The 26,164-nt window shown below is 39.1% G+C and overlaps 1 protein-coding gene across 4 annotated transcripts; it reads left to right on the forward strand.

Moving 5' to 3' along the window:
* The first annotated feature begins 128 nt into the window (after positions 1-128).
* Positions 129-23,586, forward strand: LOC134753350 (uncharacterized). 4 transcript variants are annotated; one of them, XM_063689220.1, is made up of 11 exons: positions 129-218; positions 1,328-1,432; positions 7,036-7,203; positions 7,785-7,857; positions 8,908-9,041; positions 9,123-9,197; positions 11,536-11,593; positions 12,195-12,332; positions 14,735-14,793; positions 15,748-15,799; positions 19,445-23,586. In XM_063689220.1, exons 2-11 carry the CDS (start codon positions 1,332-1,334, stop codon positions 22,688-22,690), a joined length of 4,104 nt encoding a protein of 1,367 aa, XP_063545290.1. In that variant the 5' UTR covers positions 129-218; positions 1,328-1,331; the 3' UTR covers positions 22,691-23,586. The 4 variants fall into 4 exon arrangements, with proteins under 4 accessions (XP_063545290.1, XP_063545291.1, XP_063545293.1 ...); XM_063689221.1 differs by lacking the exon at positions 9,123-9,197; XM_063689223.1 differs by lacking the exons at positions 129-218; positions 1,328-1,432; positions 7,036-7,203; ... (1 more) ...; positions 8,908-9,041; positions 9,123-9,197 and adding an exon at positions 9,315-9,507.
* Positions 23,587-26,164: the final 2,578 nt, after the last annotated feature.

Below are 26,164 nucleotides of genomic sequence, written 5' to 3' on the forward strand. Positions count from 1 at the left end.
AGTTTGTGGTAGTACCGCTACAAAAGAAGCGTGACAGAAATAAAAAAAGTTAAAAAAAAGTCAGTTGTCGACTTCGTCGAGACGTGGTCGAGTCGAGTCAGTCGACTCAGTCGAGGCAGTTGATGAGTTGACAGTTGACTTCACGTTGACTTGCTTGTCTTTGTTTTCATCGGCAGCATTTTGTTGTTTCTGTCATTCATTTCCTGAAATTGTGAAAGGTGAGTTATTAAACAAAATATTCCAAATAATACAGTTTAGTAATTGAAATAGATCCTATACTGTACACTAATGCTATTTCTTTAATTGCACATCCACATGTGTTTTTATCGCCACATTTAACGTATATTTTTGAATTAATTCAACATCTTGTGACGATATTGACATTTACTTTTAACCTGTACTCTCGAGTCTGCCAAGTTTCATTTAATTTAGTGTTGTGTCCGGTCATTTAGGTTACCTCTAAAAATTATTATAAATTACTCCAAAGTGGGCTTATTCCTTTCCCGCCTTTAATATGCTCGTTTTTATGTTAAGTACTAGATATACTTGAAATTTAGAACCTGTATGTTGGAAACTACATTGATTATTGCCCGGCTTACCACTATTTGAACAACAGGTTAATAAGTATAGGAAAGGAAAATGAATGCCCCATACTGATAAAGCCCATGGTCAACACAGTTTACATTATTGTTATTTGAATGTTCTTTTACATATTAGCTTATCATAAGTAATAAAATGTATGTGTCTACCAAACTTATTCTCTAGGCTTAGTCACAGATTTACTCTTATTTTATACCTAGAGTTAGACCAAGCTAAGTTTGCAGCGATTTTGAACACAGCACATTCTGGGCTATCAAAATCGCTACCAACTTATTTTGGTCTTACTGACTTAAAGTAAATTTAAACCTTGCTATAATTTGTGTTATTTTGTTTTTTTTTTCATGCATTTTGAAACAAGATTTGCATAAAAATATATATAACTAGCTTTTGCCCGCAACTTCCTCTAAGTGGAATTAGTAATTTGGGTAGCTTATTTTTATCCAATCTGCTTTTTTTCGATTCCCCATACAAACTGTCGCCCCCCCCCTTTACACCCCCTTAAAGGATGACTTCTGGGATAAAAACTACCCTATGTCCTTCCCCGGGATTCAAACTATCTATACCAAATTTCAACTAAATTGGTTCAGCGGTTCAACCTTTCGAGACCCGTGGACTCCCTAGGTAGCCATATTTACTAGGTCTTGAAAGGTTACGTGTGAAGAGGTTACAGACAGACAGATACACTTTCGCATTTATAATATTAGTATGGATATGTTTCTATGTACAGCACAATGACAACACGGAGTAGAGGCTACAATCAGGACTGGGACCCGATGAGGGAGGATTACGACAACTCAAGTTATGATCCTCAGAATGCTGAGGAGAGTGGCAGGTAACAACATAACTTCATATAAATTAAAAATTTTAAAAAGACCTATCTCAATGAAACGGTCGAACCGATTTTTATCAAACTTGTCCAAGAACCAGTGCTAGAAAACCACCTGCTTTCAAATAAAAAAAAACACATTGAAATTGGTTTATCCGTTTAAGAGGGATGGTGTCACAGAGACACACACATAGCGATCTAACCCCTTCCCCCTACCTAAAAGTTATGTAACACCCATCATAAAATTGAAGAAAGAAGCGAGCGTGTGCGAGGAAGGAAAGAGGTATGTAACTCAGGATCGTAGCAAGTGGAAATCAGTGGTCTCTGCCTCCCCCTCCAGGAAATAGGCGTAATTATATTATATGTGTATGTATTTTATTTAATTAAAAACAAACATTGTTACGTAACTCCTTGTTCCAACCCCTCCTCCCGCCCCTGTAACGCATCATAAAGTTTAATAAGACCCCCCCCCCCCCCCCCCTCCCGCCAAATTGCGTTACGTAATATTTGAATGCCGCCAATGTCAGTGTGGCAATGTCAAATTTCTATTAAAGTATGTTTTTTTTTTTTTTATCTGGCTTTTACTCCCCGCAATGATGTTTATCAACTTATGGAAGTAATGCTTTATTTGAAGTTCATAAGCGCTTGTTAATATGCCTACTTGAAAAATTAACTATCTTTATGATAAGTTGGTGAAGTTAGCTTTGACTTTATACAATCTCTACTACACTAACTTTACCACAAGCAGAAATGAATCTGTTTATAAATAATATTTATGTGTGTTGGAATAATCTTTTCGGGTTAAAGAATTTTTATTTTCTCAAAAACAAATTTACATTTCACTTATATGAGAAACATATTTCTATAAAATTTGATGAATAGGTACATAACATTCATATTATTTATACATTGCGTAGATAAAATATTTACATTTTACAAAATTTAATGTTTGCTTCAACAGCCATGCAGTATTATAATACGATAAATGAAAGCAATAATATTATTCTATTTCTAAATACTAAGCATGCAGATTCATTAAAGTCACGCAGTAACACTAAAATTACATGTTTTTGTAATTGAAGGGATTATCATACAAAAACTATAAGATAACTATTGTATGTTTTAATAGGTCTTGCTCAACTAAATATAAAAGGTAAGTCTGGCATGGACAAAAGAGACCTGTGGTGTCTAACTTAGTTAAAATTTAGGTGTATACGGGGCATTCCACGAAGTTTTATTCCACACTTTGTTGCGGACGTGACGCGTATGGCAGCCACAAGAGTCCCCGGCAAGCTCGGCCGAATTGCACCTACCCATACAAACGTAGTTCCGCTCTCATTTTAAAACTACGTGTTGGATTGTAATGAAACTTTGCACATAAAATGACATGAGGTAGATCTAGTCCTGTAATTAGTATATAAAGCTCCAGTTTATAAAACAAACGAAATAGAGCTAAAACAAATTTTGTATGAAAATTTAAAAATGCTGTATTTTTTAACTATGGTATCTGAAGCTAGTTAAACTAATTACAGATAATAATAATAATAATAAAAGACGTTTATTCAAGAAGTTGTAACATAGGTACATAATAAAAGTACACGATAATGCTTACAAACTAATTGAAAGGGAAGGTGGCTCAGCTGATGTCTGTGCCAAAAAGGCTTCGGGGCACAGCAGCCCCAAAGGTTTTCAGCAACGGACGCTGTTATTCTGCCACCGCCGTAATTGTATCTAGCTAAGGACAGTATAAACATTTACACTATTACATATAGGACATGATAGCAAAACCGAGCAATGCGCAGTGGATAAAGAAGTGCTAACTAAAGTGCTAAATTTAAATATCTATTGAGCAGGTCACTCAACCAAAAGTGTACGTTACTTCCTTTTGGAGGTCCAGTAAATAAGCCTTGCAACGTAGTTTGAAAACCGCCAGGGACTTACAGTTAACTACTGGTGGCGGCAAATTGTTCCAGCATTTAGACGCAGCATAACGAAAACTGCCTCCAAATGACTGAAGCCGGAGTAGTGGAAGAGAGATACGCTCTTGTTGCTCACGCAAACCTTTCAACTTTCGGTTAGGCTTCCATTCAAGTTTACGCGCGAGATAGGGTGGAATACCAGATTGTTTAAGCGTAAATACCATTGCCGCAAGCTTTAATATTCTTCTGTGTGACATATTCAGTTTACCCGCTTTATTAAGGTAAGGGCTAATATGTGAGCGGCGAGGGATATTTTGACAGAAACGCATGCATGAGTTTTGCACACGTTGAATTGCTCGTTCTGTTCTTTTTCTTATGCAAGGCCCATATACCACGTCTCCATAATCCAGTTGGGATAAAACTAGCGCATCTGACAAGCGTTCGCGAACATTTTGTGTTAGGTAGGGTCTAAGCTTATATAATGAATTTAGTGCACCATAGCATTTTGGTATTTTAGTATTTATATGAGCTTCAAATCGAAGCGACTCATCCATTACGATGCCTAAATTTTTTACCTGACTCTCTTCAGATATAGGCAGCCCAGATATTCGCAAGTCGATTTCAAGGCCACGTACTTCAGCAATCTGTTTCTTCGTTCCCAAAATAATGAAGACAGATTTTTTTGGGTTAATGATGAGACCATTGTTATTGGACCAACCAGCCACAGCTTCTAAATCGGTATTAATTTGCGATATTGCAAGTGCGACGTCAGTTTTAGTGGGGCGTATATGCTTCATTATCTGGGTGTCATCTGCATACATGTGGTACGAACAATTTTTTATGACCTCGAGAAGGCTCGAAGTGTACAGACTGTATAAGGTCGGACCCAATATTGACCCTTGGATTACTCCTCTGTCAAGCAAACGGGGTGACGAGCGAGCAATTTTTCCTTCGTCGTTTGGGCATTCAACTATTTGGTTTCTGTCGGTGAAATAGGAAGAAAACCATCTACAAAGTGACTCAGAAAATCCGTAGGTCTTCATTCTGTTAAGGAGCACGGGAATCAATATACTATCAAACGCTCGGCTAAAGTCTAACAAGACAAGAATTGTCGCAAGTCCATCGTTGGAAGCCTTAAGTGTCTCATCAATCAAATGTGCAATAGCTGTTGTAGTGCTATGATGTCTGCGAAATCCCGATTGAGCTTCTGGCAATATCTTGCTTTTCTCCAAGTGCGTTTGTACCTGCTCGTTCACCACTTTCTCTTGGATTTTGGAGAGAACTGATAAAATGCTAATCGGGCGAAGGTCACCGAACGTTTGTGGGGATGTCTTTTTGGGTATCGGTTTGACAATAGAGGTTTTCCAGGCCGTCGGGAACCTATCAGATAACATTGAGGTATTTATGATGGTGGTTATAGCATCAAGTGAGTACGGCAAAGTCAGCTTAATCATTATTATAGAAACACCGTCACTGCCTATAGCCCTCGAGCTGATGGAATTGATTATACGATTAACTTTATCTACAGACACGCTTTGCAAGTTCAATGTTTCGTACTGTGTGTTGCCGTTCGTAGAATGTGTTATGGGGTCATTCGAGTTTAGCTGCAGTGCTGGAGGCACGGAGTCTATGAAAAAGTTGTTCACTAGGTCCGGTGCACGCAGCTGATGAGGTATTTCGTCTTTCGTTTTTCTACCTAAAATGTTGTTTACCTCATTCCACATTTGTTTAGGATTGTGAATATTCAAATTTACTTTCTTTGTCATGTATGCTGTTTTTTCTCTTCGCCTTGCCGTAGTCACCAGATTGCGAAGTGATTGGTAAATTTTCTTTTTTTCCGGGCAGTTTGATTTCCTAGCTTTCTGTTCTGCCTTGTTCCGCTCCTTCATCATAATTTTTATTACATCAGTAATCCAGGGTGAGGGCGGATCTTTAAACGTTCTTGTAGTTACCGGCGCAAAGTGGTCAAATAAGCCCAGAATAAGTGTATTGAACCGGTTTACCATCAAGTCTACGTCCTGGGTTGCAGTAACCCATTCCCACGGTGTTACGGAAGCGGCCCAGCTATAAGTGTCGGGATCAAAGTGATTAATAGGTCGGTATGTGATCGTTCTAGGCTGAGGCTTCGGAGTCAGAAGGGGAAATTGTGCGTAGATGAACCCGTGATCACTTAGGTCCTTGTTGTGCGTAACATTCATCGCAGTCGCTTTAAAATCAGGCCGGCAACAGATGATGTCGATCAGAGTTTTGCTGTTATCCGTAACACGTGTTGGTTCCGAAACGATTTGTGTCAATTCGTATTTATGCAGCAGGTTTATAAAAGTTAACTGATTTCCTCTAGCAGGCAATAGCATATCCAAATTCACATCACCGGTAATTATAATATGATCATAGCAAGGTACAAGGATGGCCAGAACATCATCAAGTAAATTTAGAAACGAAAGAAAGTTGCTATTAGGTGGCCTATACAATACACCTACAGCCAGCTTGTGCTTGTGCAACTGAACCTCGACCCACATCTGCTCCAATTCCGATGGTGGCAAATCTAAGACCCGTGATTTTAAATTAGACCTCAAGTACATGCCGACACCGCCACCGATTCTGTTCTTACGCGGCACATGCCAAAGTCGATAACCAGTTATTTTAAACATGTTCATGTCCGAGAGATATAGATCTACCTTATCCTATTGTAAGTACAAAGTTTCAGAGCAAACTAGCTACTCGTTTTAAAGTGAGAGCGTAACTACGTTTGTATGGAGAACCGAGCTTGCCGGGGACCCTTAAAGCTGAGTTATAAATAAATAAATATTATAGGGACATTCGTACACAAATTGACTAAGTCCCACTGTAAGCTCAAAAAGGCTTGTGTTGTGGGTACTCAGACGACGATATATATAATATACAAATACTTAAATACATAGAAAACACCCATGGCTCAGGAACAAATGTCTGTGCTCATTGCACAAATAACACTAGTTATTAGGTACTTAGCTTAAGACAAATTAACAAAATCTATGGAATGTTATGATCAGCAATAAATGATTATTTAATTTAATTTATTTAAATAAATGCCCTTACCGGGATTCAAACCCTGGACCATCGGCTGCATAGGCAGGGTCACTACCCTCTAGGTCAGACCGGTCGTCAAAAACAACAAAACAGATAACAGGTTGGTCGATGATGGAAAAAGGACAAGCGAATTAATAATATTTCTTCTTCTTCATTTCCTGTTACCCCCTGCTGGGGTGTAGGGCTCGAATCTTGTTCTTCCATTGACTTCGGTCTTGGCAGCTTGGATAAACTCTTCCCACCCCATCCCCAATACACCCAGCTCTTGCTCCACAGAACGGCGCCAAGTAGATTTAGGGCGACCATATTTCTGTTTGCCGGGCATCTTCCAGGTCAGGGCCATGGATAGGTGGGTGTCAGGTTTCCTGAGGATATGCCCAATCCAATGCCATTTCCGCGTCTGGATCTCCTTGTGTACGGGTGTTTGTCCAGTTATTCTCCATAAGTGAGCGTTTGTGATCCAGTTAAGCCAAAAGATACGAAAGATTTGCTTTAAACATTTGTTCACAAACACTTGGAGTTTCGTCATTAGATCTTTGCGGACAAACCAGGTTTCGCACCCGTACAGTAGCACGGCCTTTACTTACTACTCGTAATAATATTTAATATCCTTTCTTGCAGTGGTTTCGTGAACCTGGACCACTGCCGGCTCTACATCACGAACATCCCGAACGGTCTGAGCGACGACGGGCTGTCCACAGCCTTCTCTAAATACGGGCAGCTCACCGAGGTCTTCGTCAGCAAGAGTCCGGACAAGAGATACGCGTTGATATCGTTTGAGACACCAGGGTATGTGGGAGTTTGTGACCAAATTAGAACAGAGACAGAGAAAATGTAGTATAAAAGGTCTCTGCCCACTACACCGTATCATATCATGACCGTAGTAGGAACATGTCGGGCAAAATAGTAGATTTTTAACCAAGGGATGAAAGGCACTCATTCCTGCTGAGGTATATTGGTGCTCGAACGCAGTGAGAGCGCCAATAGTCCGAGGCTGGAATGATGCCTTTCACCCGAGTTAAACACTCTACTTTTCATTAAAGTTAAATTTCAGGAAAGTAAAATGAATGTGTTTTTTTAAAACATGACTAAGTATACATTTTTATAGTATTTCCTGAGGGTACTTTCAATTAACAATTTAGGCAAAAGTATCGTTATTTATGGAATGGAGAGTCAAATATCAGAATGGAAATTGTAGAACAAATCCATTTAAACTCAAATTTCAATTTCTAATCGTAAAAAAATTTAAAAAATCGTGCTTTGAACGTAAAATGCTCTAGTGCAGACACGTAACATTTTCTGCACACCTTTTAGAACAACAATGACGCTCTTTCAGAGTATGAGAAATGAAAATAAAATTTCGTTTACAGGGAAGCAAAGTTTGCTATGATGAAGCTGAATAGAATGGAGCCTTTGAGGCTCAATATCAACGTCGCTCATAAGGTAAAAAATGACATTTTTAATATAAGCTTTTGTCGCTGACTGTACTTTTCTTTCAACAGGCAAGTAATACTCATCGAGATAATTCTAACAAACCCAAACATAATCAGGTTACGTTGTTTTATCACAGTTCCTATGGCCACCTCCTGTCTCCATCATCAGATCAGCTGCTACTATTGCATTGATAATAATGCATTGTCAAATTTGTCACCCAACTTACATACATATAAGAAGTTTCAGTCCAGTCAAGGGCATAAATATATATACATTCCCAAAGTTTCAAAAATACGTGTACGCTCTTACACCTTAGACAATAAAGTCGTGTTCACATATTTTTGAGGCATTTGTCTGGATCGATATTTTTGCCTTCGACTGTACAATAGAATAATGGGAAGTGGGTCTTATTTAGCTTGCAGGATTTGTCCCAAACATACATACAAACAAATATTGCGAGTTAAATAAAAACTTATAAAACATTTTGTAAATTCTAGCCTATCCAATCGCCCAACCCAAACGAACCCAATCCTACGAATAGTGTCAAATTCTTGTTTATTTTTTGCAAGTTTACGAGTGTAGCCTGGATGCCAAATCTCAGACAAATCTAGACAGGTAAAACCTATGCTGGCGCCATCTATGAATGTCTTTGACAATTACTAACCCCATTATCGGTGACGTGTGTGGACGCTTTAATTAGAAGCTGAAAAGAATTAAAACCAGGTCGAATTTTAATGGCCAAGTGTAAACTTTGGCATGTGAGGAGGATATTTAGAGCCCTCTAAATCTAGTCTAGGAGTCTAGTTCGCTATCAGCAATATCGACTCCACACTCGCGTTCGCGGTTTCGCGTCGTGATTCGCGCATGAGTGTCAGGGCCCTTTTGGTGATGTCGGCTTGATTGTTATACTTGGAAAACCATTCTGTCAGTAATAAAGGTGCAAAATTCAAATTTTCTATGGGAGGACAATCCTTCGCGCCTAAATTTTATATATTTGCCGCCTCTGACTGAAAAATTTTGATGATAAACTGCTCTTAAAATAAGTTTATTTCCTAACAGAGCACTGCAAGATCAAAAAGACCATTCGACATTAATGACAGCTCGGGATATCGGAATAACAACTCAAACCCTCGCAATCGCGAAGATCGTAGCTTTAGAGACGACGGCAGCGCTGGCAGCCGCTCCAACACGAGGTTTGTTTACCAAAACACAACCAATTATTGCTTATTAATAAAAATATCTTCAGCAGACAAATAAAAGTGTTTATTTTAAAGCATACCTCCACAGGATCAGCGCCGAGCCACTGACGTTAAAACCCCATTTCTAGTGGTTCGCAGAAGTAACTTTGGGTAAGTTTGGTGGTTACGTACATTTTCACTGGCTGTTTGAGATAATGTCGTGGGTCCCGCTTTTGAACGTATAAAAAAATTGTTGGCCAATGAACGTCTTGCTCGTCGCCGCCATCATTATCTTTAGCTGTTTCGGCCAATTACAGCGCTCCGATAACGGGAAGCTTCTGTCATTCGTCCGCTGCAGCGCTTTACCGCTTTGCATTTCCGGTACAATACTAACATGGCCGTCGTAACTACTTAGTGCTAAGTTGTGCTTACTTTTGTTACTGCGTTTTTTTGTGATATTTGAAACTTTTGCTGAATCTATGTAAGTACTTTCAGTAAACGTGTGGTTTAAAGTGTGTTTGATAAGTTTAGTTGTTTTTCCGTGTTCCGTGAATCCGTGAATTAGGTTTCGAAACAAGTACTTTGTTGCGCCATGCTTCTAAACAAGTATTTTAAATCTATTGAAATGGATAAGACCAAAACGTAAGTTCATATTATTGTAAACAAGTTCTAACTAGATGCAGTGAATATTTTAATGTCCATGAATAATTACTTTATGCAGTTAATTCATTATTGTTTAAACTGATGAAGTACCCCCATGCCGGTTTTACTAAAATTAACATGATAAAAATGCCTTTCTTTATCATCAATAAAATTGTGTGTCACCGATAGGAAACATAATCGTTAGAAAGCGCAAGTACAGCATTTGTTGTTATGTTATTAATATGGAACCTTGGGTACTAAAATGCGTTAGTTAACTCACATCAACACATCGTGTTCCGCATTGTTTTAATGTTTAAGTATTAAGCAGAATCATCAGTGAGCAGTCATCACGAGTGATATGCTAGTGCCAAGTTTGAGTATTATTCGTAAATTGTCGATTGATAAACTCTGACCACGCCAACTTTGCACAAAATTGGCAGTGAGAACGCATACTTATTCTATACTAAAATCCATACTAAACACAGCACTTTGCATGAAAACTTAGCGTGGTCCAGCTCTAAAATTGGCCGGGTTGTCTCTTCTCAGTTTTGATCACTAATCAGTTGATAAAGCCTGCATTGCAGATGTATTTTAGTTTTAGTGTAACCTTTCTGGACCCACTGCTTCCTTGACTATCATTTTAACTTCTGTTTGACCTCCTGGCAAGTCTTTTATCTTCGAATTTTTATGTCATAGCACAGGGTACAGTCACCTACAGTAATATGTTTCTCTTTGAAGGTCACAAAAATATGTGACACACTCTTATGGCTACAAGTAAAATTGTGTGTAACATATTACATATTATTGCAGGTATTCTGCAGTGAGTATTATGGCCAAAACGAAAAAAAATCAAAGTAGACCATCTATCTGTGTTTTGAGCAATAACATCATTAGACAATAATGCCAACATAACATTAATTAATTACAGTAGGGCCTCGATAATCCATACTACAAAAAATAAACCCTGTTCAGACTCACGGAGCGTTCGGATTATAGTATGTTTGATATAAAACATAAGTATATTCTAAAAAAATGGATTTAATGAGACTTCAAAAGTGCAGAAACAAATAAACTTATTAACAAAGTAACGTAACACTTGCGATGTGAAATGCGAAATCTTTTGAAGAACTCATCTAATTTAGTCTGCCAGGTTCTATTTATTGACCAAGCAAAGGCTTTTTCTCTCAAAGAAAGGGGTTCCTCGGCAGTTCGGATTAGCCTGTGTACGAATTATTGCGGCTCTACTGTATATGGGGCATTTTCTATTAAAAGGGTGCTTACGCCGCACAGGTTTGCGAGGCATTGTATTTATATCGGAGCATCGTTAATAATTTGGACGCCTCTTTGGGTGTAGGCTTCCTCCAATTCTCTCCATTTCTGCCTGTCTTCCACTTTGTTTAGCCAGTCTTTCCCTGCAGTTTCTTTTATATCGTCCAGCCATCGTTTATATGGCTTTCCTACTTTCCTTTTGCCAATAGGGCCTTTCCATTTCGTTGCCAATATTGTCCATCTATGGTCTTTATACCTGCAATATGTCCTGCCCACCGCCATTTTAATCTGAGGACTTGAGTTAGTGCGTCTTGTAACTTGTAAAAAAAAAATTGTAAATTTGGAAATAAAAGGCTTTTTATTTATTATCGTTAATAATGGCGTAAGCGCCATCGACAATAAGGTCCCTTTTTATAGAAAATACCACATATGTCAATTTTTAATATTTATATCTATACTGTAACTAGTGTGAATGAGACAGCCCTTTGGTTTGATTCTCTCTTTCAAGCTATTTTCTCTAGTTTCCTATGATCACCTACCTGTCTTGCTTGCTTGCTTGCGTGAATAGACCACAGCTAATTGTTGTATATTTCCACAGGAGACAAGAATCGCTTGCAAACGGTGACAACATGGAAGACTTGGTGGATGATGATGTGGTAAGTTAAGAGTACCAAAACCCTCCGCCAAAATCAGCTCCCATACAATCAGTTACACTTTTATTTAAAAACGAGAAGCTAAAATAACATAAAGCTTGGGTTGATGCCAACATTTATGTTACATATATCTATGTCTGATATTCGTTTTTGTTGCTAAAAATTGTATTTATTTTATTGACAAATCACAACTTAACTTTAATAGCAGCAAAGTGGATAATAGAGACGGGATAACTATCTGTTTAAAGGGGCCCAGGCCCACTAATTATCAGGCCGCCGGACGATATGAGCCTGTCAATTGTTCGGAACTGTCAACTTTTTGTTCTAACTGACAGGCTGATATCGTCTGTCGGACTGATAATCAGTGGGACCCTTAAAATATTATAATGGACCGTTTACCAAATCTAAATATGTACTGAGAGTTATGTCTGTATTGTATTCCGTCATTCTACACTCTACAATTGTGACGTTTTCAACCAAAAGGTACCACATTGTCGGTTGTCGATAAGGTTGATTTCTAATTGAAGCTATATGGAAATTGCGCCTTACTGACAAGCGACAATAAGTCCCCTTTTGGTTGAAAATGGCACAATTACTTGTACAGCAGGTGATGAGCGGCAGCCTGGAGCCAGACGTGAACCTGGAGCTAGAGAAGCTTAAGCTGGAGCACCTCAAGCTGCAGGAGGCGCAGGTCTTGTGCAAGCACCGGATGTTACTTCTCAAGCAGGCGGAGAAGAAGTCTGTGAGTATAACTAAATAAACTTATCGTTTGGCTTTTTGGGATCTCATTTACATAGCAAATGACTGAATGAGACTGTATCAGATATATCGGAGCGGCCGAGGTGCTCAAAATAATCTGAACACGCACTCTAGGCCCTTGATAATAGAGGCGTGTTCAGATATTTGTGAGCATCTTGGCGGCTCCGAACTATCTGATAGCGACTGTACAATAAAAAATAAATAAAAAAATAAAAATAGTTTATTTACAAAAAAAATATATACATAGTTTTATTAACCTATGATCTCCACACTAGGCTAGGCCTGTCTTGTGGAGTCAGTTGAGACAATTCCAATTTTTAATTAACATCTTCCTACGCTGAAGTTTTGACATTGTACTAATACTAGGTAAAACATATAGCTTACAGTATTATATCAAAATAAAAGCTTAATCTATACAGAATAAATCACAATTTAGGTTTAGTAAAGAAATTACATCAAGGCACATTCATCATCATCATCATCATCATGTCAGCCGATAGACGTCCACTGCTGGACATAGGCCTCCCCCAAGGCTCGCCACTCCGACCGATCCTGTGCCGCTCGCAACCACCGAATACCCGCGACCTTCACCAGGTCGTCGCTCCATCTCGTCGGAGGCCTACCGGCAGTTCGTCTTCCGGTACGCGGACGCCACTCCAGAACCTTCCGGCCCCACCGGCCATCAGTTCTGCGAGCAATGTGCCCCGCCCACTGCCACTTAAGGCACATTATTACTATTTAATTGTAAACAGCAGGTGTGTGTGTGTGTGTTGTGTCTATGTTGTTTGTGTGTGTTGAATTGAGCGAAATAGAAGTATACAATACAAAATACTCCTCATTGCACATCTCAACGAAAACCATACAAAGAATACAGAAAAGAAGAGGTTAAACAACATGCGGTCTTATCGCTAAAAAGCGATTTCTTCCAGACTTTACCTATTGCCTATAACCACAAATTAACATATTTATTTACTGCCCATTTTTACAAGCCTATCTTGCAACTTAAATTTGACCAACTTCCCGGTTTCTGATGAAGATGAAAATTTTTATGCAAGCCGCATTATGTAAAATGTTATGGTACCATCGAGCTGATCTGATGATGGAGACAGGAGGTGGCCTTAGGAATAGACCTGACCGCTGCCCGCAGAACGCATCCAGTGTGGCAAATCCTTTAAGCTTGAATTCGTGGATGTTTTTCCGAACATACATAATATTATCAAGTATGTATTGAGATGCAACGGTAAGAATGTTGACCTCGTATTAGTTGCTTGTGGAAAGAAAAGTACAGTCAGCGATAAAAGCTTATACCGAAAATGAAATTTTTGCCAAAAACTTATTTGTTATTAATTATTAAGTTTTATTTATATATATAAACCTGTGACATACCTGTTAATATTTTCGATTTATTTGTGACTTTTTATGTAATTCGATTAAATAAAAGTTTTATTTCTTTTGTTATATTTTTTTTTTATTATTTTTTATTGAGAAACAAACAGTCTTAAAGTAAACATAAGCAACTTAGCTAATAGCTACAAATTGATTTTTTATAGACCTATAGTTTCCTAATTCACATATCGAGGTACAATTAAAAAGTAATGATAAATAGTGCAAACTTGCAGTACCTAGTAGTTGTACATAATCAAAACAATAGTATACAAACTAATACAATAGCATATAAATGTATAAACAAGAGAAAAGACTTATACTTACACTTTTCACTTACTTAGACTTAAATTACTAAGATTACAAGTACTTACTATCGGGTTGCTTGCAACATTTCACCCTTATTTTAATAAAGAATATGCAGTTCTTTTAAACAAGCCTAATGAACTGCTAAACAAATCTGCGTCCATACACTTTTCATTGTACTGCCTACACGCGCGCCCAATATACGAATGCCGTGCGTGTTTTGTTCTGCTGTTAGGAATGCTAAATAATGCCTTACTGCGACAACTACGTTCATTCCTACGGGGGACACGAAAGCAAATTTTATGTAATAAATCGGGGGCATCTACAACATTATTAATAATTTTGAATAAAAATGCTAAATCTGTACAGGACCGTCTAAGTGAAAGTGGCTGGATATTATGATGTGTAGCCGAGGAAGCGTAATTTACATAGTTACGACCCACTCGAAATTCCAGTGCTTTAACGAATTTTTTCTGGAGTCTTTCAATTTGGGTCTTATAGACTATGGTTATTACGTTTAAGTGCAATTTGATTAGTGACAATAAAACTTTTTTTATTCTAATTTAAATTTTATCACACGGTTGTTTCAACAAATGATTATCCTGTTTTTGTACCAGTTTTTATACTCACATGATAGATTATAATCTTAATATCTAGGGTATAAAAACTGGACATAATACATTTTATTGTTTTCAGAGTTCAAGTAGTCGCCAACTTCTGCCCGATGGTAGAATTGTCGTCCGCACCATTGACAAGTAAGTTTGAACCGTTGGAGGATTTAGAATAGAATAGAATAGAAATAATTTATTCGTTAGCACACACAAATAGAAAGTTATACAGAACAGAGAAACATAAATAAAAAGAAAAAGTGCCACGAAATGGTCTCACCTCAGCATGTTGCTGGCGACTTCCAGCGCTGATCTTCCGGTGAGACCATCCGGTGAAAACATTTCTTGAGTAGGACCTAAGAACTTTTATTATATGTGACGTTTTCAACCAAAAGGTACCGCATTGTCGGTTGTCGATAAGGTTGATTTCAAATTGAAACTATATGGAATACGCGCCTTATTGTCAACCGACAATAAGTACCCTTTTACTTACTTACGACTTATGCGAAAAAACGGGCCGAGTGAGAGATGACTTAAACGAAGTTTGTCCCTTTCTTTCACGTGAAAAATTACAAACTATCTTAATAACTATACTAAACTGTAGTATTTATACGATCTTTTTGTGCGTGGCTTAGAGGCGTGTAAATATAGTGACTGTGCGCGTTGGAGGGCCTGCCATCTTGTGGCCTGAATCGGAAACATAAACAACACGTACATTGCCAAAGCAAGTGCTGCCATCTACCGTTTTCGTACGTTTTCTTGTGCATAGTAGGTTCTGCCATCTTGTGAGCTACATTGTAAGCAAATACTTCACATTTACGCGTCACGCCAAAAATCTGACGGCTCCCGTGCTGCCCCCTATAGTTCATGCACGCTCCCTATATTTTTGGAATGTTGGCTAGTTGTTTCTGAACTCGATTGTACAATAGATAGCAGGTTTATTAGAAACATTTGAATTACTTCCAAAAAAATTCATGCATATTATACCTCGTTTTTAGGGTTCCGTACCCAAAGGGTAAAAACGGGTTCATGAGCCTTTTTACAGACTGACGGACAGTTGAGTCTTAGTAATAGTCTGGTTCATATTATGGTTTCTTTCAGGAGTGAAGGAAACGATGCCGACGGCAGCTTTGGAGCCGGTGCTGGTGATGCGGTAAGTTCCTTCAACTTTTATATTAACTTTCATTCAACCTAAATCATCAGTATGAACGAGGCATATTGTCAATAGTCCGGGCCCACACATAGCGAGCAGCCTCGCCAGGAGATTTCCTCACGAGGCTGCGTGCTCGTGTAACTTTTCGAGCTCACCCGAGCCAATTTGCTCGGCAAGATGGCGTCATTCAGTCAGGTGTTCAAAATGGCTCCGCATGTACTGACTGCCGTGGCTTGAGTTTCTGTTATTTTGCTTTATTTGTATTTATTTATTGCGTATGGTAATTCAGGTTACAATAGCAGATACAATATTGCATATTACAACATAGTTTCACTGAACACTACCTTTACAGATGTACACGCTTGTATATACTTATTACTCTATAGATAAAAACTAATTATAAAATGTCAAAATAAATTAATATTAAGAATACCGCTGCTGCGTCTGTTAGCTGCGTATAACGATATTAATTTCCGACACTCGTTTTTATTATCAGTTATATCGGAGCGGCGGAGGTGCTCACAAATATTCGAACACGCCTCTATTGTCAAGGCGTTAAGTGCGTGTTCAGATATTTTTGAGCACCTCGGCCGCTCCGATATATCTGATGGCGACTGTACTAGTCTGAACGCACAAAAAGCGTCACAAAAATAGTGAAAAATAGAGGGATATTGAATGGTCTTTATGAAACCGTGAAATGCCAAATTTCAAGATCTGGCGGATTTTAAGATCGGCCGCCGACATTCGTAAAGCAAAATTCATACTGGTGAATTAGCTTGATGCGAAAATTGCCTGAAAATTTAAATATGGTCAACTATGGCTGATGCTGGTTCTACGCGAATCTATCTATAAATATTATATATCTATTATATCTTATGGTTCAGAGGAGATGGTGTGAAATAAAATAGCATAACATGAATTAGGAAACTAGGTTTTGTTTATTGAAGTGTTTAAAATTTTATGATTGTGATAATAAATTTGGTCCGTGCTGGTTAGGCTGGGTGGTCTAGCACTCGTAAAGCTTGGGCCTTAGCCTCCTAAGGCCTGAAGGCACTCTGATTATCAGTCCGCCGGACGATATCGGCCTATCAGTTGTTCGGAACTGTCAAATTTTTGTCCTAACTGACAGTGGGCCCAGCCATACAAAAGAAAAATCCAAAATTTGCCAGTGAAATTTGAACCTTTAGTGTAGTATATAGAGTAGATTTTGTTTTGTTTGTAAATTTAACGAAACAAAACCACTGTGTTACAATTAGGGTTAACAGACGTCAGGAATAGGGGTCATTCATTAATTACATCACACATTTGGGGGGGGGGGGGGGGGGTCACGAAAATGTGACATGTTGTGACAAGGGGGAGGGGTGGTCACAAACTTTGTGACGTCACTTTAACTTATTTAAATTATTTTATTCGGTGTACAGTTAAATAACAAGTTTTTGGAACGATAATCTTTTTTAATCGTTTAATTTTCTTTCCTAATCTGTTTTGGGTTATAAAATTACTAATATTTCTTTTGTCAAAAACATTTTGATAAAATATTAATAATACTTAATTCGATTTGCCGATTTCATTGAAAAAATGTGACGTCGGTCCAGGGGGGGAGGGGTTTGCCAAATGTGACAAGGAGGAAGGAGGGGTAAAAAAACCTCGAAATTCGTGTGACGTAATTAATGGATGAACCCATATTCCTGACATTTCAGGAATTTTGGCCATTTGTCAGGAATGCGGCGATGTTAGGAATTTTAATGAACCAATAGATTTTTTATAATGTAGGTACCTACCGTTTTATTCGCCTTCTTCATTCTGGTATGATGGGCCCCACTATCGCTAGTGAACTTACTCTTTAAACATTTGTGGCTTTCCAACACAAAAGGGTCCTTATGCACATGGAGCATAAGGAAATTAAGGAACCTTCTCCATGGAGAGCCACATTTTGTTTATTTACTATCTTACTTCGGTTTGCATGATAATGTTTATCTTTAGCTTTTTTCAACAAAATATGTATGAATATTAACTAATACTATTTATTTCTTATATATGTATACGTGTTGGGGATGTACGTAACACAAGCAGGATGTATGATTTATAATGTCCGAATCAAAAAGTTCGATTTTGCTCTAGTTCAGTGGCGTAGCTAGGGGGGGGGGGGGGGGGGCAAGTGCCCCGGACGCCATCCAAGAGGGGGCGCCAAAATGGGCAAAAGGCAGCAGCAGGAAAACTTTTGTCAGTCATCTGGGGGTGCAAATTTGGTGACTGCCCCGGGCGCCATATCCTCTAGCTACGCCCCTGCTCTAGTTTCAACCGAAACTTCGACCGGACATTTGACTTTTGGCGTTTTAATAGATAAATTCAGTAATTTCAGTATTAGAGTTTTGAATGATTCACGGTTAGTTTCACTAGACTTATATTGACCGGGATATAGACCGTGATTACCTTTTGTATTATTTGTGAGCTCCCGATATTTCGACGCAGTTACAGTTACATGCATCATACAAAAGGTAATCACGGTCAATATAAGTCTAATTTCAGTATTCTTTCGTTTATACGCAACTTTAGTAAAAAAAAGAAAAATAGTTATTTAGACTAACGAATGATTTCGCCGAAACGTTAGTCCAGTGACTTGTATCCAGGGGCGTAGCTAGAGGATATGGCGCCCGGGGCAGTCACCAAATTTGCTGCTGCCTTTTGCCCATTTTGGCGCCCCCCCTTGGATGGCGCCCGGGGCACTTGCCCCCTCAGCTCCCCCTAGCTACGCCACTGCTTGTATCTTACGCGTTGCGTTTTTGTCATACATTTTGCTGTGATTATCACACTAGTCCGCAGTGCAGAGTGGCGTCCGGTGATGCTGTTTTTAACTCTGTGCTGTAGAATCATGATTTGTGTGCAACAGCAGCATGGTTTAACACACTGACTCCGCCTCTCCTTGCGTATGTGCGAATCGCACGACGATTCGCGCTTTCGGACGGAGATGCGGTGCGGGCCGCAGAGTATGCCACACCGAGCTCCGTAGTACTGTACAGATTTTTGTGCATAAACACGGTTCGTGGTGCACCGCAGCTTTGGACGGAGATACGGAGCAAACCGGTGCCACAGAATAAGTAATAGTATCATCATACAGAACGGCCACGCACCGCCCCGCCCCTTTGCGAATGACCTCGCCCCGCGACAGTAGATTGACGACCTTTTGCCGATCGCTCAGTACTGTTTTTAAGCAACTTACTCACACATTGACGCATTCCGCGTGTACAGACGTGCCGTTCACTCGATTTTTGATGTATAGCGTGTCCTCCCTGTGCCGATGCGTTGGTGCGTCCACGCCGCACGCGAATTTGTCGCTCCGCAGTCTCCCCACGCCGCTACGAAATGTGGCGGCAGTGTGATTATCGCCTAAATGGTGCAACAACTTCTTTTGAGCAGCGGAATGGCCAACCGTTTATAATATTGAGGTTTTGGAAATACTTGTGTGTGAATAATGGATTACGGTTGTTATGGTGAAGTGGCGTTTCGAATGCATCGATCTGACAGAATGACAGCAGTGACAGATAAGACGTAACCCCAGTGGCTTTGCTGTGCATGAACGCTTCGCATGGGCCGGTATGGTTAGAGTTACACAACCCATACCAAAAATCGGTGTTTTATCAACAGAGCTCACCTGAACTGTGCAGTTGCGAGCAGAAGGGCTTCTGGGACTCCGACGGCGCAGCCTCCACCGCCTCCACTTGCGTACTCTGCTCCGATGATACCAGAAAAAAGAACTCGGCAGATAAGTCTGATAGCAAATGTACTCAGAAAACAGATAGTCATGTAGGCAGTAAGACCACGTTTAGTAAGCATAGCAAAGTCACTGGCGGTACTAGTAAAAACCCTAGATGTAAAAAGTCTAAAAGTAGCTGTGATACTGCTAAATACGCGGATTTCTACAGCGATAGCGAGGATGAAGCTGACGAGACGAATAGGCTCATACAGTTAAGGAACACTGATTATGCGGATATTATAGAAGACCAGTTGAAAATAGTCATAGCGCTTGCCGGTTATCCCAAATCAAAAATGCGGCTTAAACATTTGGAACTCTTTCAACGATCCATCGCCGAGGTTATGGATATGCAAATCAAGGCCGGCCTTTTAAAAAGCGTACCTTACTTCCTAGATTACTATTTGAACAGGGGCGCTATTGTCTGCGTCTGTAGGGACATCGATACTAGGAACTGGATAATCAGGATTTCACCAGGCCTGCAAGAACGTATGGCTTCCAACCTTATTCTACTCAAGTCTAAGATCAAGAGGTTATGCCTAGCTTACCTCAAGATACCCAGCTCAGCCTGGCCGGCGACTGCTCAGGACACTTTCAAACTGTTACAGTATTTCAATCCTACATTGAAAACTGATTCGTGGAGAGTCTACTCGCAAAAGAGGGTAGGTGATGTTGAATACACTTCATTTCTAATAGACCGAGTTTCTGGTGAAATCATTCGAGGTTCCACCTTTAAAAATGTTATAGATTATGAGCAAATGGAGTTTGAACTGTCCGGGTACACTGAAATTTACTATGAATGTCTAACTTCCGATATGAAAGAAGATTTGCACAGCGTTTCGTCGAGAGTGAAGCTCTTGAACGAACTTAGGGGGGAAGATACAGCCAGAAATCTTTCTGACTGCAGTTTAAGAAAACCTCTGTCTGGTGAAGACGCACAAAATGACGATGTTAAGAAACGAGACGAGAACGAGAAAGCAACTGACTATTTTATAGAATTTCCTGATAGAACGGATAAAGAAGATGATGATAAAGTAATAATTACTGAATTGGAAAATAATGAATGTGATGTATTGAAGAAACTAAAAGACGTTAATTACAGAAGTGAAAATAATGAAATGATAATTTGGTCGGAGGAAATTAACAATAACATTAAAATTGATGTTGCCAATGAGGAAAAGCAAATGCCCGCTTCAGAATCTACAGCTGCGGAATCTGAAAAGACTGAATCTATTGCTGAAAGCAGCGACAACCTAATCAGGTGCAACAGCAATGTAAACATAGATAGTAACCGGGGTATTGCTTACCACAGAAGAACAAACTACCTTCATGTCGAACCAGAATTGAAAATCGCAATTACTCTTGACGGTTACCCGCAAAACAAACTCGAAGGCACGCATATCAGAAGGCTGAAGCAACTCTTCAAAGAGTATTTACACAGAGATATGAAACAACAGCGCTTCTCTAATTTAATCATCCCAAAATTCCAAGACATTTACCTATCTAACGGTGCTGTGATATACATTTGTGACAGTTTAGAGACTAAGGATTACTTGACAGAGGTATTACCAAAATTCGTAAATTCTACAGGCTGGAAGCTAATATTTAAAGACATTAAAACACTAGTTAGATACACGAGAATCGTCTTGCGCCTGCCAAAAGAACTTGCCAGTGTAGAATCTGCGGAAATAATTTCGAAGCTTCAAGATAAATACCCAGGTTTAAAACCGGATTGTTGGAAGTATTATTCTGATGTAGCTGGCAAACAGAAGCGGCAATTCGGTGTCGATCCGGAGTCTCTAGAAATAATCAAAAGCCCAGATTTTGATCCGGAATATGGCGCTAATAAGCTTAGCTTCAGGATAATCGATAGACAGAAACGCGATTCTTGCTTCGAAGAGAACCAGAATTACGACGATGAAAACGAGAATAAGGAGGTGAAAGAGAAAATTTTGAAACTATTGTACGTGCCAGTCGAGGCTGATATGTCGAACTCTCCTCTTACAAGAATTCGAACGAATCACTATTCTGAAGTAGTCGCCGACGACCTGAAACTGTACGTAGGCCCTACTAACTATCCGGAATCGCGCGTAGACGAAAACCTTTTCCACGCAATAAAGAAAACTTTAGAGAATATCGTTTACAAGTCCTTTGTAGATGGTGAAATCAATGAAATCTGTATGCCAAAATTCCACGACATTTACCTTTTTGACGGCGTCATATTTGTTATTTGTGTAAACATGGCTTCGCGCTGTTGGATCGACGAAACGTTAACCATTGCTAGTTCTAAATTGCAAATCAATTTGAAATCTACGGAATACAGAGGAGCCGTTGGCATTGTAAGTATGGTAGTCAAAACCTATTTGGATACTGAAGAGGTCATATCGATTCTTCAATCGAACAATCCTCGACTTCGAACTAAATATTGGAGGATCATAAGCACAGTTCGAGCTAAAGCGAAGTTAGATGTAGTATTACAAATTGATAAGCTCTCCGCCCAAGTCATCAGAAATACTGACTTCAACACTTTCGTCGGCGACAATGCTGTTCAATTCCAGCTAGGCCATTTACAGTCCCTGCTTAAACCACTTTCCAGTATGGAAAAACTAAGCAAAAAACAGGAGAAAAAACTAATGAAAGCAAACGCAACAAAACGAGAAGTTGAAGTCAAAATATCTACTGAATTCACTGTTGAAGAGCTCAAGACGGAACTGAAACAAGACTTCCCCGATTTGAGAATCGGTGAATGGAACTCTGTGGGACAGCTGAAGGATATCAAAAACCAAATTGAACATATTGACATCAAACAGTCTTTAGAAAACGCATCCGAAGATCCAAAGATCATCGAACCTGACTGTATGAAATTGTCTCCAGTAGAATTAGATGAAGCTTGCAAGATGGTGGTGAAAATACCAGCTGAGATCCTACCTAAGGAACGGGAGGATTTGAATCTGATTTTCGATTTGTTGGAAGATCAAAATCCGGGTCTGAACACAGAGTTGTGGACAGTTACTAATGATTTCGGGAATTATGAGAAGGGAAAGTTTATTCTTTCCATTGACAAGCAATCTGCTGCTGTGATTCGTAGTAACCAGTTCTGTCCGATGGTAGTTGGTCACAAATTGAAGTTTCTGTTGTAATTGTATACTTTATAATGATTTAAGACTATTTTTGCTAGTTTGTGTACCATAGTTTGTAGTTAGAATTTAAAATTGAGTGGAACATGTGATTAATTCAGTCATGTGCCTTACAAACACAATAAAAGTGATTTAGATTATATGAAAAAGTAGACATTCCTGAGTAAACGCATAAAATGCATTATAACTTGTTGCAATTTTTTTGTTAATAAAGGCAGGCTTAGTTAAAAACTGATTTTCTTTCTTTTTTGACATCAAACTGCCAATTTCAAAGGCCAGTGCCATTATATTATCAAATTCACTGCCAGCTTCCCGCAAGGCGGGTTCTCTGTTCGTAGGCGCTTTTTGCTACATACGGGTTTTCCAATGTTATCGGCTACTCTCGTAGCGCGTAGCTTGCTCTGGCACATCAATCAGTCAGGTTTTGCCAAAACAAATAAATGCTTAAACATGTCGAAAGCAAATGTTACCACCGAATTTTATTGTTATGTTTGAAAGTTGACATTCCTTAAAATGTGATGTTTTGTGTATGTTTTAATGTTTAGATGCATCTTAGATTAGATAGAGTTAGGCCGATGTACATTAGATGTAAGTGCTCGTGCGCGATGTAATGTACGAATCCTTATAAGAGGCGTCACACCGCTTACCTGGCGTGTGCGTGCATTGCGTTGCTATTGACATGTGTTATGAGGATTCATACATTACAATCCGATCCAATCGCCGTAATCTAAATCAACTTTCTTTCTTGCAATGACTTGGCAATTGTAGTAGCGCCACCATAAAGCAAGGGTAAGCGCCAGTAGTTATAGTGGCACTTACATACTTTGTCGCTGCCAAGTCATTGCAAAGTTAGCCTAGACGTACCTACTCTATAAGTTGTGAATTGTGATTGAAGTTATTCCAAATTAAATAGACTCATTTTCGAGCGCATATTTTAATGTCTTACCCTTTTTTAGTGTTTACATAATTTGCGGTAAGTATTTTTTAAATGTATTTTGTAATATTAATTTTAATGTATTTTTTTAATTTTCATCTTAATTGTGATTTTAGCATAGTTTTAAATAAAGTGAAGTCGTTTTTTACTTCTGTTTTTCTATTTTGCTCCCGAAGAAAGATTACAAGCGGATTTTTATTCTTATTTGTATCCAATCGTTATAAATAAAATTCAATCTCGGTTCGTAACTGAGGGTTTACATTTTCTTAACCTTTTCGACGCCAACGACGGATATATCCGAACCGCAGGTCCAACGCCAAAGACGGATTAATCGGTCAAAGACCACAGAGCAACATAGACCTACGTGCATGTGCATAAAGTTCAATTTTAGTTTTGACACTTCGGTGACGTGGCGTCCGAGTGCTTTTGTGTTTGACACGGCGTCGAAAAAGGTTAAGTCAAGTATCCTTACCACGAGTTTAACTCTGATATTATCCTTACCAAGAGTTTAACACTGACATATTCGCTAGCGACTGCGTAAACTAACTCACAATGCATCTCCAAGCGCAAGTGCAAGCGAGATGAGTTTGAGTTGACGCAGTCGCTAGCGTTTAAGGCCGCGTAAAACTCATGGTGAGGGTACAGTTATCTTTCAATGATCTTATAAGATTGCCTAGATAAGTTAATATTAACACATTCAGTGCCAGCGCGTGCTAAGCGCTACGAGCGTCGCCGATAACATGCAAAATCTCGTATATATATATATATAAAAAAACCGGCCAAGTGCGAGTCGGACTCGCGCACCGGGGGTTCCGTACTTTTTAGTATTTGTTGTTATAGCGGTAACAGAAATACATCATCTGTGAAAATTTCAACTGTAGCTATCACGGTTCATGTGATACAGCCTGGTGACGCAGACGGACAGCGGAGTCTTAGTAATGGGGTCCCGTTTTTACCCTTTGGGTAAGGAACCCTAAAAAACAGCGACTACGAATAGAGAACCCGACTATCGGGTCACTGGCACTGAATGTGTTAAAAAGTTGGGCCAAATAAAAACCAATACCTAGATGAACTGGGAAGAAGCATAATAGATTAGGAATTAGAGCTTCAAGTTGTTCCAGACGTAAGTTTTTAATGATTTATGATGCAAAGCTAAATGTAACCAATTAGAATAGAATAGAATACATTTATTAACGTCACATGATTGTAGGTTACATAAGAGTGTAAAAAAAACCGGCCAAGTGCGAGTCGGACTCGCGCACGAAAGGTTCCGTACCGTTACGGAAAAAAACAGCAAAAAAATCACGTTTGTTGTATGGGAGCCCCATTTAAATATTAATATTATTCTGTTTTTAGTATTTGTTATAGCGGCAACAGAAATACATCATCTGTGAAAATTTCAACTGTCTAGCTATCACGGTTCATGAGATACAGCCTGGTGACAGACAGACGGACAGCGGAGTCTTAGTAATAGGGTCCCGTTTTTACCCTTTGGGTAAGGAACCCTAGAAACAGCGACTAGCGACTACGAATAGAGAACCCGACTATCGGGTCACTGGCACTGAATGTGTTAAAAAGTTGGGCCAAATACCCAATACCCGGATGAACTGGGAAGAAGCATAAAAGATTATTAACTAGAGCTTCAAGGTGTTCCAGACGTGAGTTTTTAATGATTTATGATGCAAAGCTAAATGTAACCAATTAGAATAGAATAGAATACAATTATTAACGTCACATGATTGTAGGTTACATAAGAGTATAAAAAAAACCGGCCAAGTGCGAGTCGGACTCGCGCACGAAAGGTTCCGTACCGTTACGGAAAAAAAACAGCAAAAAAATCACGTTTGTTGTATGGGAGCCCCATTTAAATATTAATATTATTCTGTTTTTAGTATTTGTTGTTATAGCGGCAACAGAAATACATCATCTGTGAAAATTTCAACTGTAGCTATCACGGTTCATGAGATACAGCCTGGTGACACAGACGGACAGCGGAGTCTTAGTAATAGGGTCCCGTTTTTACCCTTTGGGTAAGGAACCCTAAAAACAGCGACCAGCGACTACGAATAGAGAACTAGACTATCGGGTCACTGGCACTGAATGTGTTAAAAAGTTGGGCCAAATAACCAATACCTGGATGAACTGGGAAGAAGCATAAAAGATTAGGAACTAGAGCTTCAAGGTGTTCCAGACGTGAGTTTTTAATGATTTATGATGCACAGCTAAATGTAACCAATTAGAATAGAATACATTTATTAACGTCACATGATGGTAGGTTACATAAGAGTGTAAAAAAAAGGAGCGGACGAAAAAAGGACCCCCACTCAGCGTAATGCCATGGCTGGCCGCAGCGCTGATTTGCGGTAGGGACCTAACTAATAACTAAATTAAGATTAACATTAAAGTAACAACAAACAAACAATGAGAGAGAAATAACTAAACAACAAAAATAACAAACAATTTTTTTTTTTTTATTATAAACTGATCGGCGATTGGCCCTAGTCACACCTGATGGAAAGTGAAGACAGGGCCTAACATGGAGC

This window comes from Cydia strobilella, chromosome 26, assembly GCF_947568885.1.
Source record: "Cydia strobilella chromosome 26, ilCydStro3.1, whole genome shotgun sequence".
Taxonomy (NCBI): Eukaryota; Metazoa; Arthropoda; class Insecta; order Lepidoptera; family Tortricidae; genus Cydia; species Cydia strobilella.

Excerpts from the sequence above, each read along its gene's own strand:
- LOC134753350 (XM_063689220.1), top strand. The coding sequence starts at position 1,332 with ATGACAACACGGAGTAGAGGCTACAATCAGGACTGGGACCCGATGAGG. Across the intron at positions 9,042-9,122 it reads GGCAGCCGCTCCAACACGAG|CATACCTCCACAGGATCAGC; the intron begins GTTTGTTTACCA and ends TTTATTTTAAAG. Across the intron at positions 9,198-11,535 it reads GTTCGCAGAAGTAACTTTGG|GAGACAAGAATCGCTTGCAA; the intron begins GTAAGTTTGGTG and ends ATATTTCCACAG.